We start from the raw sequence: 12,517 nt of genomic DNA, 5'->3' as shown, positions 1-12,517 counted from the left end.
ACACACACACACACACACACACACACACACACACACACACACACACACACACGTAGCAGACCATAAATATGTTCACCTGTAGAACATCATCACACACACAATCCTACAGCCTGCATAGGAAACAGAAACGATTGATGAGCGCACACACCTGCCCCGGTGTTGTCTCCCAGCTGTGCTGCAGGCGGAGGATGGATGTGTGGTGGAGTCTGGGGTCAGAGCAGCAGCTCCACCCTGCTGAAGGCTGTCATTTTCTCTGTTGTGTGTGACCATGCGTGCGTCTTTTGTCAGAATGAATTTGTGTTGCTGCCAGTTTCTCGGGGAAGCGGCGCATCTGCAGATTGTGGTCACCACACCTGACACACACTCATACAGTTGGTATACAGTGTTTAGTGGGTATCAGTGCTGCAATGTAGCATCAGGCTCCCTCTGGTGTAGTGTAGAGCTCTGGCTCTGTGCTCTCAGGTTAGTGGAGGTCTACACACAGGAACAGGTGAATCAGTCACCTTCTGATGTTACAGCTAACATGTTAGCAAGCTGCGGTCTACCCCAACCCAGTAGTTAGGTGATATTTGTAGAAGAGTCTCCATCCAGCCAATGAACCTCAGTCCAGTTTGGTCTCCACCACCTCCTGAAGGAATCTGGCTCTTTAGCTGTGTTCACCAGCTGGTCCCTGACTGTGTGTGTCTGCTGTTTGCTGCTGAGCAGGTGGAGCACAGTGTGTTAAAAGTAAAGCTGGTGGGAGCACTGAGACTGAACAGTAACTGCTGTAGGAAATCCCGCAAAGCTCCATAGATCTGCAGAGCTGGTGGTAATTTTCTGTGGGTTTCTCTACAGAATGTCTTCACTCTGGAGGTCTGTAGCTCTCATTCTTGTCCTTTTGAAGCCACGGTACTCGACCATTCGTCCCTGAGGGCCACGAGGAGTCACAGTGAGCTGCAGAACAGTAGGTCACAGAGACAGGGAAGAGAAACTGGTTCACTGTGTCGGGAGAAGAGGTCCTGCTGAGCAGAGAACCAGTGCTAGACCAAACTTTGTATCAGAAACTGTAGCATCTGATAATGTAGTAAATGCTCTAAATGTAACAACCTATCCAGAATAAGTCAAACATATAACAACCCCTGTTAATTTAACAAACAGCTTCTTAATGTAATAACATCATTAGGAAAGGAAAATCATGTGCTAATTTATTTCAGCACATTAAAGACTAGTAGCATCCCCCCCCCCATTTAGGACATTTTAATATATTTTAACTGATTATGACATTACATGGCCATTATAACTTTATCAGCTGCTCCCAGGAGGAACAAGAGAAGAGATATAAACAGTGAGAAGAGGATGTTTAGTGTTAGCCATATCCCTGTCTGTTCCACACTCCCCCACCCACAGTGAGCTCAGCAGGGGCTCGGCGAGCGCTGCTCTTCAGTGGGAGACATCATTATGGATCTTCATCTCATTTTAATTTGTCATCTGGTGGCGGATTGTCCCGCGGCGGCTCAGCAGGAGGGAGCAGGACACATCTCCGCTGCCTCGCTCTGTTTCTGCTCCACATGTGCAGGAATGATGAGTTAAATGAATTATTCTGTCCAGGGAGGAGAACGTTCTGCTGTTTTAAAGTCTGGGTTTGTTTCTGCTGTTCTGACCTTCACACCTGGCTTTTGCTGCAGCGGTTTTAAGTCTTTATGGGTGAAGTCCAGGTTGAGTTCTCCAGAGAAGTGGAGCTTAGAGAAGCAAAGCTGAGTCACAGCTCTGCTTAGACAAAGCAAAAGTCAAGGAGCAAGTCTGTCCGTTCTACAAATGCTGACTATTCAAATTATATTTGTGTTTAAAGAGTTTCAGTCCAGAGTTGGGTCAAATGTTCTACAGGGCCAAGTTGTTTTGCTGCACAATGAAATCAGGTGAAAACTTTGGACTTGAATGTTTGTGTTTTTACAACCAAGGCTGAAACTTTTCTCCTGTCCTATGAACAGTCAGTTTCTAGCAAAGCCAGATCAGATTTGGTTATTGTGCCAGACAGGCTTCTGTATTTGTGGTTTTAGGTCATGTCAGCGTCATGTTCTTTAGGCACCAGTCAGAATTAACACTGAAACCAAACTGTGCTCACCTTCTCATGGATATTTAATTCTGGATAAATGCTTGAGAACAGAAAAGACATTTCCAGAGGCAGTAAAGGAGCCATGTGGAGTCTGTGTAAGCAGACAGCTGCAATTATGTTGCTTCTTACCAAAACACATTGTGTGTGTCCATACAAATATGTATGATTTTTAAAAAAAATATCAGCATTGTTTACATGGCGTGTTGCTCATGCATAACTAGTGGAACGCTGTGAGGCCACATGATGGGGTGCTGTTACCTGCTCCAAAACCTAATATGGAGAAGAGCTGTCGAGGCCTCCTGTGACCCAGACTCATTGAATAACACTGGCAGCAGTGGAGAGATATGAGCTTCTAAAAAATTTTGAGCGGCACTGACCTCTCTGACCAATCATCCATCAATCCATTATCCATAACCCATATCCTGTTGTTGGAGCCAATCCCAGCTGACCTTGGGCGAGAGGTGGGGTCCACCCTGGACAGGTTGCCAGTCTATCACAGGGCTGACATGTAGGTAAACAACCACACTCACTCCTGCAGGCAGTTTAGAGTCACCAGTCAACCTAAGCTGCATCACTTTGGACTGTGGGGGGAAGCCGGAGTACCTGGAGAGAACCCATGCAGGCACAGGGAGAACATGCAGACTCCACACAGAAAGGCCCAGGCTCAAACCCAGAATCTTCTTTCTGTGGGGAGACAAAGCTAACCATTGCATCTCCATGCTGCTGAGCAGCTGATCTGGAATGTAATCAAACGGCTGCTGGTCCACAGTCTTAATACTGAGAAACATGTCACATCCTGAAGTGGTAGCACAGGTCAAGATGCTGTCAGTGTGCAGGGTTACATTGTAAAAAAAAATGTCTAAGATGGACACCGCCTGACACAGACCATAGCCACTGTCCCTGCTCCACACATACAGCTGTTACAGCAGGGAGCACACCGCCTGACACAGACCATAGCCACAATCCCTGCTCCACACATACAGCTGTTACAGCAGGGAGACAGTGCTGTTTTCAAGTACCACCCTTTCAGAGCAGCTTCCTCACATTCAGGCTACAGCACACCGACATCGTCTTGTTATTTCAGCATTATAGTGAAATATCTTTGAAGCCTGCAGTTTGAAGCTGGTTGCTGTGCTGGTGTGATGCTGGAATGTTTGCCAGAATCTCAGTGTGCCTCACTGAACCAGCAAATTCACCCAAAGTGCCTGAACAGCAGATAAGTCGGACCGGGCCTGGTGAAGCCAAACTAAAGTCTAGAAAAACAAAGAGGGTTTCTGTGGAGTAGCGTTAGCAGCTGATCACTGATGAGTTATTTGTCGCTGCCTGCCTGCTGTTGGAACGTCACCTGTGTTGTTTGCTGTGTTTGCAGTGTGGAAGTTGCTTCCCGCTACAACATGCTGCTGGATGCTGTGGTGTATCTAAATCAGAAATGAAAGATGATTCAGTTGAAGCTGTTAAAGCTTCACTGAATGTGTTGCTTGACGCATTTGAACCTGCCAAAAGTCTTTAGATATGATTTTCAAAGAAAGCTGCTGAGTTCTACATTAATTCAGGACCAGTGGTCTGAACACAAAAGCATAATGGTGGGTAATTAGTCCAATCAGGTACTTTGTTGCTACGAAGCCTGCGGTGTGTACTTGCAGCGTTCATGCTGTTGTTAATGAATGGAGCTGCTGTTGGACCTCAGCTATTGGTAAATTGCAAATCAGACGCTTTGAGTCACAGCTTGGCTCTAAGTTAATGGAGTGTATTCAGGGACAGGTTGTTGTTGTTTGTGTTCAGGCCCCTCAGCGTTATTGACATGAAAATAAGCAGACAGCAGAACACAGTGTGGGTGCAGCTGTAAATACGAGTGGGCAGCAATTCAATTACAGGTGAAGACGCTTCACTTCAGTTTAAGCAGCTTTTTAAATGGCTTGCCTTTCAGATGGAGGAACTTGCGGTTTTTGCATATTACAAAAAAGATGTTTTAAGGAATTTTTCTCTTAGACTTTAAAAGTCTAAGAATTCCTTCACGACCCAGGTCGCCAAAGTGCATGGTTCCTGTAGTAGTCAAAAAAATTGTGGCAGCTTACCGAACTCAGACTGTGTTTAGCTGAAGGTGCCAACACTGCTAGCCTGACTTCTGCTAGCTGGAGATAATTCTCAGACTAAACAAGTCCACACGTGCACCTAAAAACTATGCCAAATTTGGCATATATACATGGTTCAAAGTCAGCTCACATGTGGTCTCATGATCGTTTTATGACATCTCTAGTGTTCCATGGCGGTATGACTATAAACATAAGATTGTACCATGGGCATCATTTCTCTGGCTGTTTTGTCTTACGGCATCACTTTCAGCTTTGCTAACTTATAGCAGCTGCTAGCTGAAATCTAATTCACATTCACCACCTCTGCTTCCCCTTCTCAGAGTCTGCAGTTGCATTACATCACCAGACGACCTGCAGAAAGGTCTAGGCTGCATCAAACTCGGCTCATATGGCGGTGATGACTCACAGGGTTCCCAGCAAGAGAGGGTCTGACTGCCGATTTCACTGAAAGGCTAATGTTTACTGGTCGACAAGGCTAACAGTTCAGTCCTGGCTACGTCAGGGCCATGACACCGAGCTGCTTTAATGGCCAATTAGAGCTGGCATAGCATGGAGGAGTCAGACATGTGGAGGAGATTAGAGTCATGATGCCATCAGGTCAAAGCTGCTCCACGAGGAAGCAGTGGGCATAGCGCTGAGCGGAGGAAGGCATGCTTTGATCTGTCCAATGCTTCCCCTTTACACTGATACTTCCTGTCAGGGGGGAGGGGAGAAAAGGAGGTTTGGACAGAGTCTGTGTGCCAGGACTCCAGTAGCAGCAGAACCCTCAACTTAAATTCACCCCTTTAGCAGAAACACATCTTTTAGGAATATAAAACTTCCTTTAAGATCATACAGTAACAACTCTGTCTCATTTGAAGTCTGAACATGCTCTGGTACTAATTGCTTGTGAGCTTTTTATAATATCTGAACAGTTGCAGAGCCTGCTTCAGGGTTCTCAGCGTGAAAATCTGTAGATACTTTGTACAGCTCTTCTGTGGAATGAAAGTGTGATTATTTCTCTGCAAACCTATTATAACAGTTTGTTCATGGTGCAGCAGCAGCCCTGCTGTTGACAGTGGGCCGAGCGTTCATCTGCTGAGGTCATCATGGCGTACACTGCGATGTCGACTTCACTCAGCTCAATAAAGGCCCCCCCGCTTCTCACTCACTCACTCACTTCTTTCTCATCTTCTTTCCTTGTCTTTGTTTCCAGCTCCCCACCTCAGTCTAGTTTCTCCCTACAGGTCTCAGACTTTTAAACTGCTTTTTGCTCAGTTGTTCCTCTTTCAGTTCCTGCCTCCAGTTTACTCTTTGTCACCCAACTTCATCTTTTCACCTTCTTTTCTTTTAAATTCTTTTCCTCCTTTTTTCACTGTACCTGTTTTATCATTTAGTTCCCCTTCTTTTTTATTCTCTTTCCACATTTTCTCTCTCATCGCTCTTTTTCTGCTGCTTGCATTTTTTTGCTTTTTTCTGTGTTCTATCTGCTATTTCTTTTTCCATCCTTTTCCATCGCCTCTCCCTCCTTTTCCTCTCCTTGTTACCATCTGTTCAGGAGATCTTTGGCCTTTTAATTATGGTCTGATTTCCCAGGGCCAAACCTTCCTCCCTTCTCCATGCTCCCTGTTGTCACTGGTGCCCTTGGCAAAGGAATTGCTGAGGTAAAAGGCTGTGAAGCCACTCAGAAATCAATGGCCGTATCCTTTCGGAGCTGAATGACTCCCCAGACTCCCCTCCTTCACCCGACAATACAAGCTTTAGGTTGAAGACGGAAAGGGGTTTTATTTTATTTGGTGAGACCCTCCCATACGTCTGGTCTTTTGTTATGATGCTGAGATGTTGGAGTTGATGATCCAAGTGTTGATCATACTGCAGTGAAATAACCTCCAGCTTGTCTCAGTAGAGACACACCGGGGCAGAAACACTGGCCAGACTGACAACTGTTGACCACTGACTTGGTGATTCACCAGAGCCCAGCCTCGATTTATGTCTTTAGACATAAACACTTGCTGTCACTACAGTGTGGTTGTCATGGTAACAACACAGGCACACACACTGGCAAACAGACTCGGACACTCTGTATGTAGATAAATAAAATGTTATTTGTTTTTGGTTCTGAAGCCGCTTGTGTCTGTTTGTTTTTCTACAGTAAAATAAAAATGGAGAATCTCTTTGCCCTATTCAAACTAAAACTGCTGCCTCAAAAAGATTAGAAAATGTTTCTTGAACCAGAAACAACCAAAGCGTGGATAAATTGTAAATGGCAAAAATACACATAGCCGTCCTCTATGCGACTTTCAGGAGATGCTAAGTCAGGCCACAGGGCAATATTTGAGTAAAGCGTTCTTCATGCATTAAATCACGAGCGCCCTCAAGGAGTCCTCCAGTGTTTGGATCCCTTTTCAAGTGCAAATGCGAATTGGGCAAATCTAGTGAAAAGAGTGCCGTCTGGTGGGGCCGTGGGGCTTTGACGAAGGCTGAAATTTGTTGGCAGCTGTTTTCCTGATTTCCTCACATTTGGCTTTCCACTTCCTTCCTAATCTATGACAAGAGAAAGGTGAGTTTAGGGCAGAGCCTGGCCTGCAGTCACTGAACACATGAAGGCACACAGAGTTTCTCCTCTGGCGTCTTAAGGATTAAAGGAGCATGCTCATAGCTCTGCTTACAGTGGATGCTATGCTGGAAAAAATGCTGATGTTGGTGCATATACTGTTATAATATACAGTGCAGGGACAACATCAGAGTATTATCCCATATATGATAGTCTAACAGGCTCTAGTCTTTTGGTCTCAGGCTTTCCACCGGATGCTGAACCAGGGCTTTTCTTCCACGAGCATTAGAAAACACCAGCACTGATGCTGGGTCATGAGGTCTGACTCGCAGTCAGGGTTGAGGTCAAGACTCTGTGTAGGCCATTCAACCTCTTCCACATGAAACTGTGAAGCTACTAGCGTGCACAGGGACACTATCATGTTAAAACAGGAAAGAGACAAACACAAACTGTTCACACACAGTTGTCATTTTATGTTAAGGCGATAAATTTATGTTCACCAGAACTATGGGGCAGAATTGTGCAGTGTGTGTCCTTCTGGCATTCACCAAGCCCCGTTTTGTCAGTGCATTATTGTGCTTTACACCATTTCATTAGACATCTCTGCTGTGCACAGTGATCGTGAGCTTGTGTACTGCTAATGGAAGCCATTAGGCTTTTAACTAAGCTAGATCAAAAACTGAGCTGATGTGGGCATGCTGTTTAAGGTACAGAGAGACAATGAGTTATTATCCACAAAGTCCAGTTTGATGATTTTAAAGTTTTATCAGATACAAAACCGGCCAGTTCCATTCATATGAATGAGGGGGCTGCTTTGTGCAGGAGTGAAGGCCACCTAACAGCCGCCCAGGTTGTTTGTGAATTGGTTGTAGTGTTGTATGGCATGGCTTATAAATCAGTGAGCTCTTATTTGTCAGTTTTTTCATCTACAGAACACTGGGGCAAGTCTAGCTTTTGAAAAATTGGATTTTTGAAAAGACTGCTTCCCATGACAATGCCACAGTCATTCCATTTTCACCAGAATACCAAATGTCAACAAGGGCAAGATCAGGAGAATACATGTAGGAGCATGGCCTGTGCCATGTGCCACCGACAGCGTAGACCCCAGACTGAGCCTGGAACATGTTAAAGATCCTGTTGGCAGCTATGCCAATGATTAAACATTTCCAGCTTCTAAACTATGAGAATTTGCTGCTCTTGTCCTTTTTATGATTGTACATTAAATAAAACTCTTTGGGGTTTTACATAAAAAGGTTGAAGATTTCACCTTGGGCTCCGTGACTGACAAATAATGGTTCAGCTCTAAAATTCACAAACCTGCACAAATCTAAAAAAAAAGCCTCAAATTCCCAGAGCATCAGCTCACCTTGTTGTCCTCTTCCGGTGCGTTTCTAATTCATCTCGTCAGTTGTCATACTTGTCATCGTGTTGAGCAGCAAACACCGTGCACTGTTTGATGTTCAATTTCCTGCAGCAGGAACCTCTGGCCCTCAGAGGTGCAGGTGTGCTGGTCTGCTGAGGAGCAGGTGGTGGGAAGACTGAGAGGAGGTGGAGACATGCGGACACACAGATGGAAAGCCTGGGAAAGGGGAGGGAGGGTGAGTTATTTTTACCTCCCTGAATCACATCTAGTGAATATTGGTGGTTAATATATGGATGACTGGTGGTGCTCAAAGGGCCGGAGTGTGAGTGAATGAAGGGGGAGAAGAGGAGGGAGGTGACAGGCAATACATCAAACGCACCGTGATGAGCAGCGTGCTAGGTGGGATAATTTCACCCCACACCCCCACCCCTTCCTCTCACCACAAGTCTTTCCTGTAGGTCATTTTGGCCGTGAGAAATAACAACCAGCGGGAGCAGCACGCCCATGTCCTAATTGCCTGTCGCTGCACTCCATTGGTCAAGAAAAACGCAACTTAATCAGCTTGTCCATGTTCAAGGCTCCCTGAGGAGCTGCAGCCAGGGATAAAGAAGAAGCAGAAGATGGGTTTTAGAGCTTTTGTCTGTAGAACAAACGCATACAACAGTGTCACCTAATGTTAACGCTGCAGAAAAACCCTCCGGTTGTCTCCAATTGTGGACAGTTTAATTTCCTTCAGTTTGATGAATTTTTGAGGTTCAGTTTGAGTTTTCTCTTCAACTGTATGGAGACCACCAACTATATATTAAGACTTGTGTTCATAAAACTGTATGACGTTCGGGTGAGGATGTTCTAGGTGCAGTTTCTTTAGTTTAAATGGTTTTATGATCATCAGTATGAAGATCTGCCTATGACTAATATAAGAAATCATTCTAGCAAATAAACTTTCTCACAAATTGTATTAAAATATGTTTTTAAACAAATTGACTTGAGCTATTTTGCAACATGCAAGTTAATGTGATGATGTACCACCTTCTTTTCACAGCAGCTGGTCTCCTGCTGTGCTCACTTTCCAAACACTTGGGCCAAGAAAATACAGAAATTCAGTACAAATGCACATGAACAAAACAGAGTGCAACCTGCAATAAGAGCTCAGGATCAGATGTTGCGCTGCTTAACACACATAAGGGAGCAAATTTTCCAAGGAACGGCATCCTTTCTAACAGGTTGTCATGACAACAGTCCAGCGTCGCCAGAGGCCGCACAATCACATGACATTGATTAGAATCAGAATCTGCTTTTTTGGCCAGGTGTGTCGGACACATGAGGAATTTGACTCTGGTACATTGGCTCTCAATGTGTATGCACATATCCCCATGCAAGGAGCAAGTAAACAGTAAACCAGCCTAAGGCTGTGTAATATAACAAAATAAGCAGTATTATTAACAAGCAACAAACAGGGCAAACAATGTAAAATAAGCAATATAAACAGGCAGTAAACAATGCAGACAAACAAAGGAATGCTCATTGAAATTAGATAAATAGGAATAAAAAATAAAGTACTTAAAATTAGAGACCTGTACGGATCTGTATAATTTGTACAATGTATATTTACAGGTATTGCACTGAGGGTTATTATCCAGTCAAACTGTTGTTGGTTAAGCGTTCATCAGAGTGATGGCCTGGGGGAAGAAACTGTCCTTGTGCCTGGTTGTCTTGGCAAATAGTGACCTGTAACGCTGTCCAGAGGGGAGGCGTTCATATAGTCTGTGTCCAGGGTGTGAGGGGTCTGCAGTGATCCTCTCCGCCCTCCTTTTGACCCGTGCGGTGTACAGGTCCTCCATGGAGGGCAGGTTAGCACCAGTGACCTTTTTTGCAGTCCTGACTGTCCACTGAAGTCTGTACTTGTCCTGTTTGGTTGGTGAGCCAAACAAGACAGTGATGGAGGTGCAGAGAACAGACTTGATGATTCTTGTAGGACTTTACTGCTGATACACTGCTGCCAAGTATGGTGAGCTGGGGTAAGGTGGGGAGGTTCTTCCTTAAGTCCACTGTCATCTCCTCTGTTGTCCCCTCGCAGCTGCAGCTGCTCACACCTCAGCCAGACCTTGCCCCTCCTCCGACTGTCATGAGGGTTTCCCCAACAGCCCACAGCTCCCGAGCAGTCACCGCCCACCGGTCCCCTCAGCCTCACGGTGGACCAGGTCAGGAAGGCAACAGGCCCTGACCAAATCAGCCCCAGGGTCCTCAGGGAGTGTGCAGACCAGCTCAGTGAAGTGGTCCTGTACATGTTTAATCTGAGTCTTAGCCTGGAGAGAGTCCCAGCTCTATGGAAGACATCCTGTGTTGTCCCAGTTCCCAAAATACCTCATCCTAAGAAGCCAAACCATTACAGACCACTGCATTGAGCCCTATCTCACCTGGAGTCCCCTGGAAGTCTTGTGAGGGTCATGTTTTTTGACTTCTCCAGTGCTTTCAACACAATCCAGCCATCACTGCTGAGGGGGAAGTTGGAGGGGGCAGGTGTGGACCAACACCTGTCTGCATGGACCATTAACTACCTCACAAACAGGCCTCAGTTCGTAAGGCTGCGGGACTGTGTCGGATGTGGTAGTCTGCAGCACAGGGGACAGTGCTTTCCCCCTTTCTGTTCACCCTCTACACGTCGGACTTCAAGTACAACTCCCACCACTGTCATCTACAAAAGTTCTCAGACGACACTGCTATTGTTGGATGTGTATCTAGGGGGGACGAGGGGGAATACGGGGGGTTGTTACTGACTTTGTGCAGTGGTGTGAGAAAAACCACCTGGTCCTCAACACCAGCAAGACAAAAGAGATGGTGATTGACCCCCGGCAGAAATCACCAGCACTCACGCCGGTGAGCTTGCAAGGCTCAGATATTGAGATTGTGGACACCTTTAAATACCTGGGTGTCCACCTCAACAATAAGCTGGATTGGAGCAACAACACAGATGCCCTGTACAGGAAGGGCCAGAGCCGCCTCCACTTGTTGAGGAGACTGAGGTCCTTTGGTGTGCGCGGGGCACTCCTTCAGACATTTTATGATTCTGTGGTGGCATCTGCAGTTTTTATGCTGTTGTGGGTTGGGCAGGAGGTAGCATGGTCAGGGACATAAAGAGACTCAACAAACTGGTTAAGAGAGCTGGTTCTGTCCTGGACTGCTCTCTGGATTCCATCGAGGAGGTGGCGAACAGAAGGATGCTGGTAAAATTAAACATCCATCATGCATAACCCCACCCGTCCCTTGCGCCACACAGTGGTGGCTCTGAACAGTTCTTTTAGTACAAGACTATTACATCTCCAGTGTAAGAAGGAGCGTTACCGTAGGTCATTCCTCCCCACAGCCATCAGACTGTACAACACATCACTGCAGTGATAAACTAGGTGAAATTATGAGGGACTATGTAATAGTCTACTGTGGTGCAATATTCCGGCTCCTGGAGGTGAAATGCATTGTAAATAGGCTCGTGTAATGTCTTGCTCCTGATCTTTCTCAAATAGTGTTACATTGCCCTGCTTAGGTATTTTTGAGTAGTTGCTCAGAGATCCTTAATGGCTGAAACACTGGTTTCTTTCCCCCATTGTGGGATTAATTGTGTGAGTAATATTCGATTGTTCTTGATTTCCTGGTTGTTTGGTCTCTACTGCTGTTCCTGATTCTCTCCAGTGCTGCTTTGCCCTGTTTTTGGGTGCCTTTGATTTGCTTATTTGTGCTGTGTAAAATGCAACGTTCTGATGACGCTACTTTTATAATCTTTGTGCATATCAGCCCTAATGCTTTGTTGCCTTTATGTAACTTCTTTATTTTAAGACTAAGTGTTCTTTGTTACTACATACTTACGTATGCATGCGCCGCACGGAGTGGCAACAAGTTACAGCAGCTGTCCTTGTTGTGTTCTTTTCCGTGTTTCTATGAAGTTCTGTTCTTATGTGTTTGTTCTTATGGTGTTATGTTGGTTGTTCTCTATTGCTGCTGTAACACAGAAATTTCCCCACTGTGGGATCAATAAAGTACCTACCTACCTACTGTTTTGAGCTTGTTCAGCTCCAGGTTGTTGCGGCTACACCACAGGACCAGCTGCTCAACCTCCCGTCTGTAGGCTGACTCGTCGCCGTCTCGGATGAGACCAGTGACCGTTGAGTCATCTGCAAACTTCAGGAGCTTGACAGAGGGGTGCATCGTGATGCAGTCGTTGGTGTAGAGTGAAAACAGCAGAGGGGAGAGCACACATCCCTGGGGAACGCCTGTGCTTATTGTCCGGGTGCTGGATGTGGTTTTCCCCAGCCTCACCTGCTGCTTCCTGTCTGTCAGAAAGCTAGTAATCCACTGACAGGTGGGGCAGGCACAGTGAGCTGGGTCAGTTTGGAGTGGAGGATGTCCGGGATGATGGTGTTGAATGCTGAGCTGAAGTCCAC

The 12,517-nt window shown here is 45.8% G+C and overlaps 1 protein-coding gene across 1 annotated transcript in view; it reads left to right on the top strand.

The window, feature by feature from the left end:
* Window positions 1–4,936, top strand: part of LOC109951289 (uncharacterized) — a 33,040-nt gene extending 28,104 nt beyond the window's left edge. The window contains exon 4 of the mRNA XM_020585713.1: window positions 4,506–4,936. Within this exon, the coding sequence (XP_020441369.1) occupies window positions 4,506–4,617 (112 nt within the window). The 3' untranslated portion in view covers window positions 4,618–4,936. The remainder of the gene's footprint in view (window positions 1–4,505) is intronic.
* The last annotated feature ends 7,581 nt before the right edge of the window (window positions 4,937–12,517 follow it).

This window comes from Monopterus albus, unplaced genomic scaffold, assembly GCF_001952655.1.
Source record: "Monopterus albus unplaced genomic scaffold, M_albus_1.0 scaffold374.1, whole genome shotgun sequence".
Taxonomy (NCBI): Eukaryota; Metazoa; Chordata; class Actinopteri; order Synbranchiformes; family Synbranchidae; genus Monopterus; species Monopterus albus.
The sequence above is the reverse complement of the archived record's forward strand: the minus strand, read 5'-3'. Positions and strand labels throughout refer to the sequence as shown.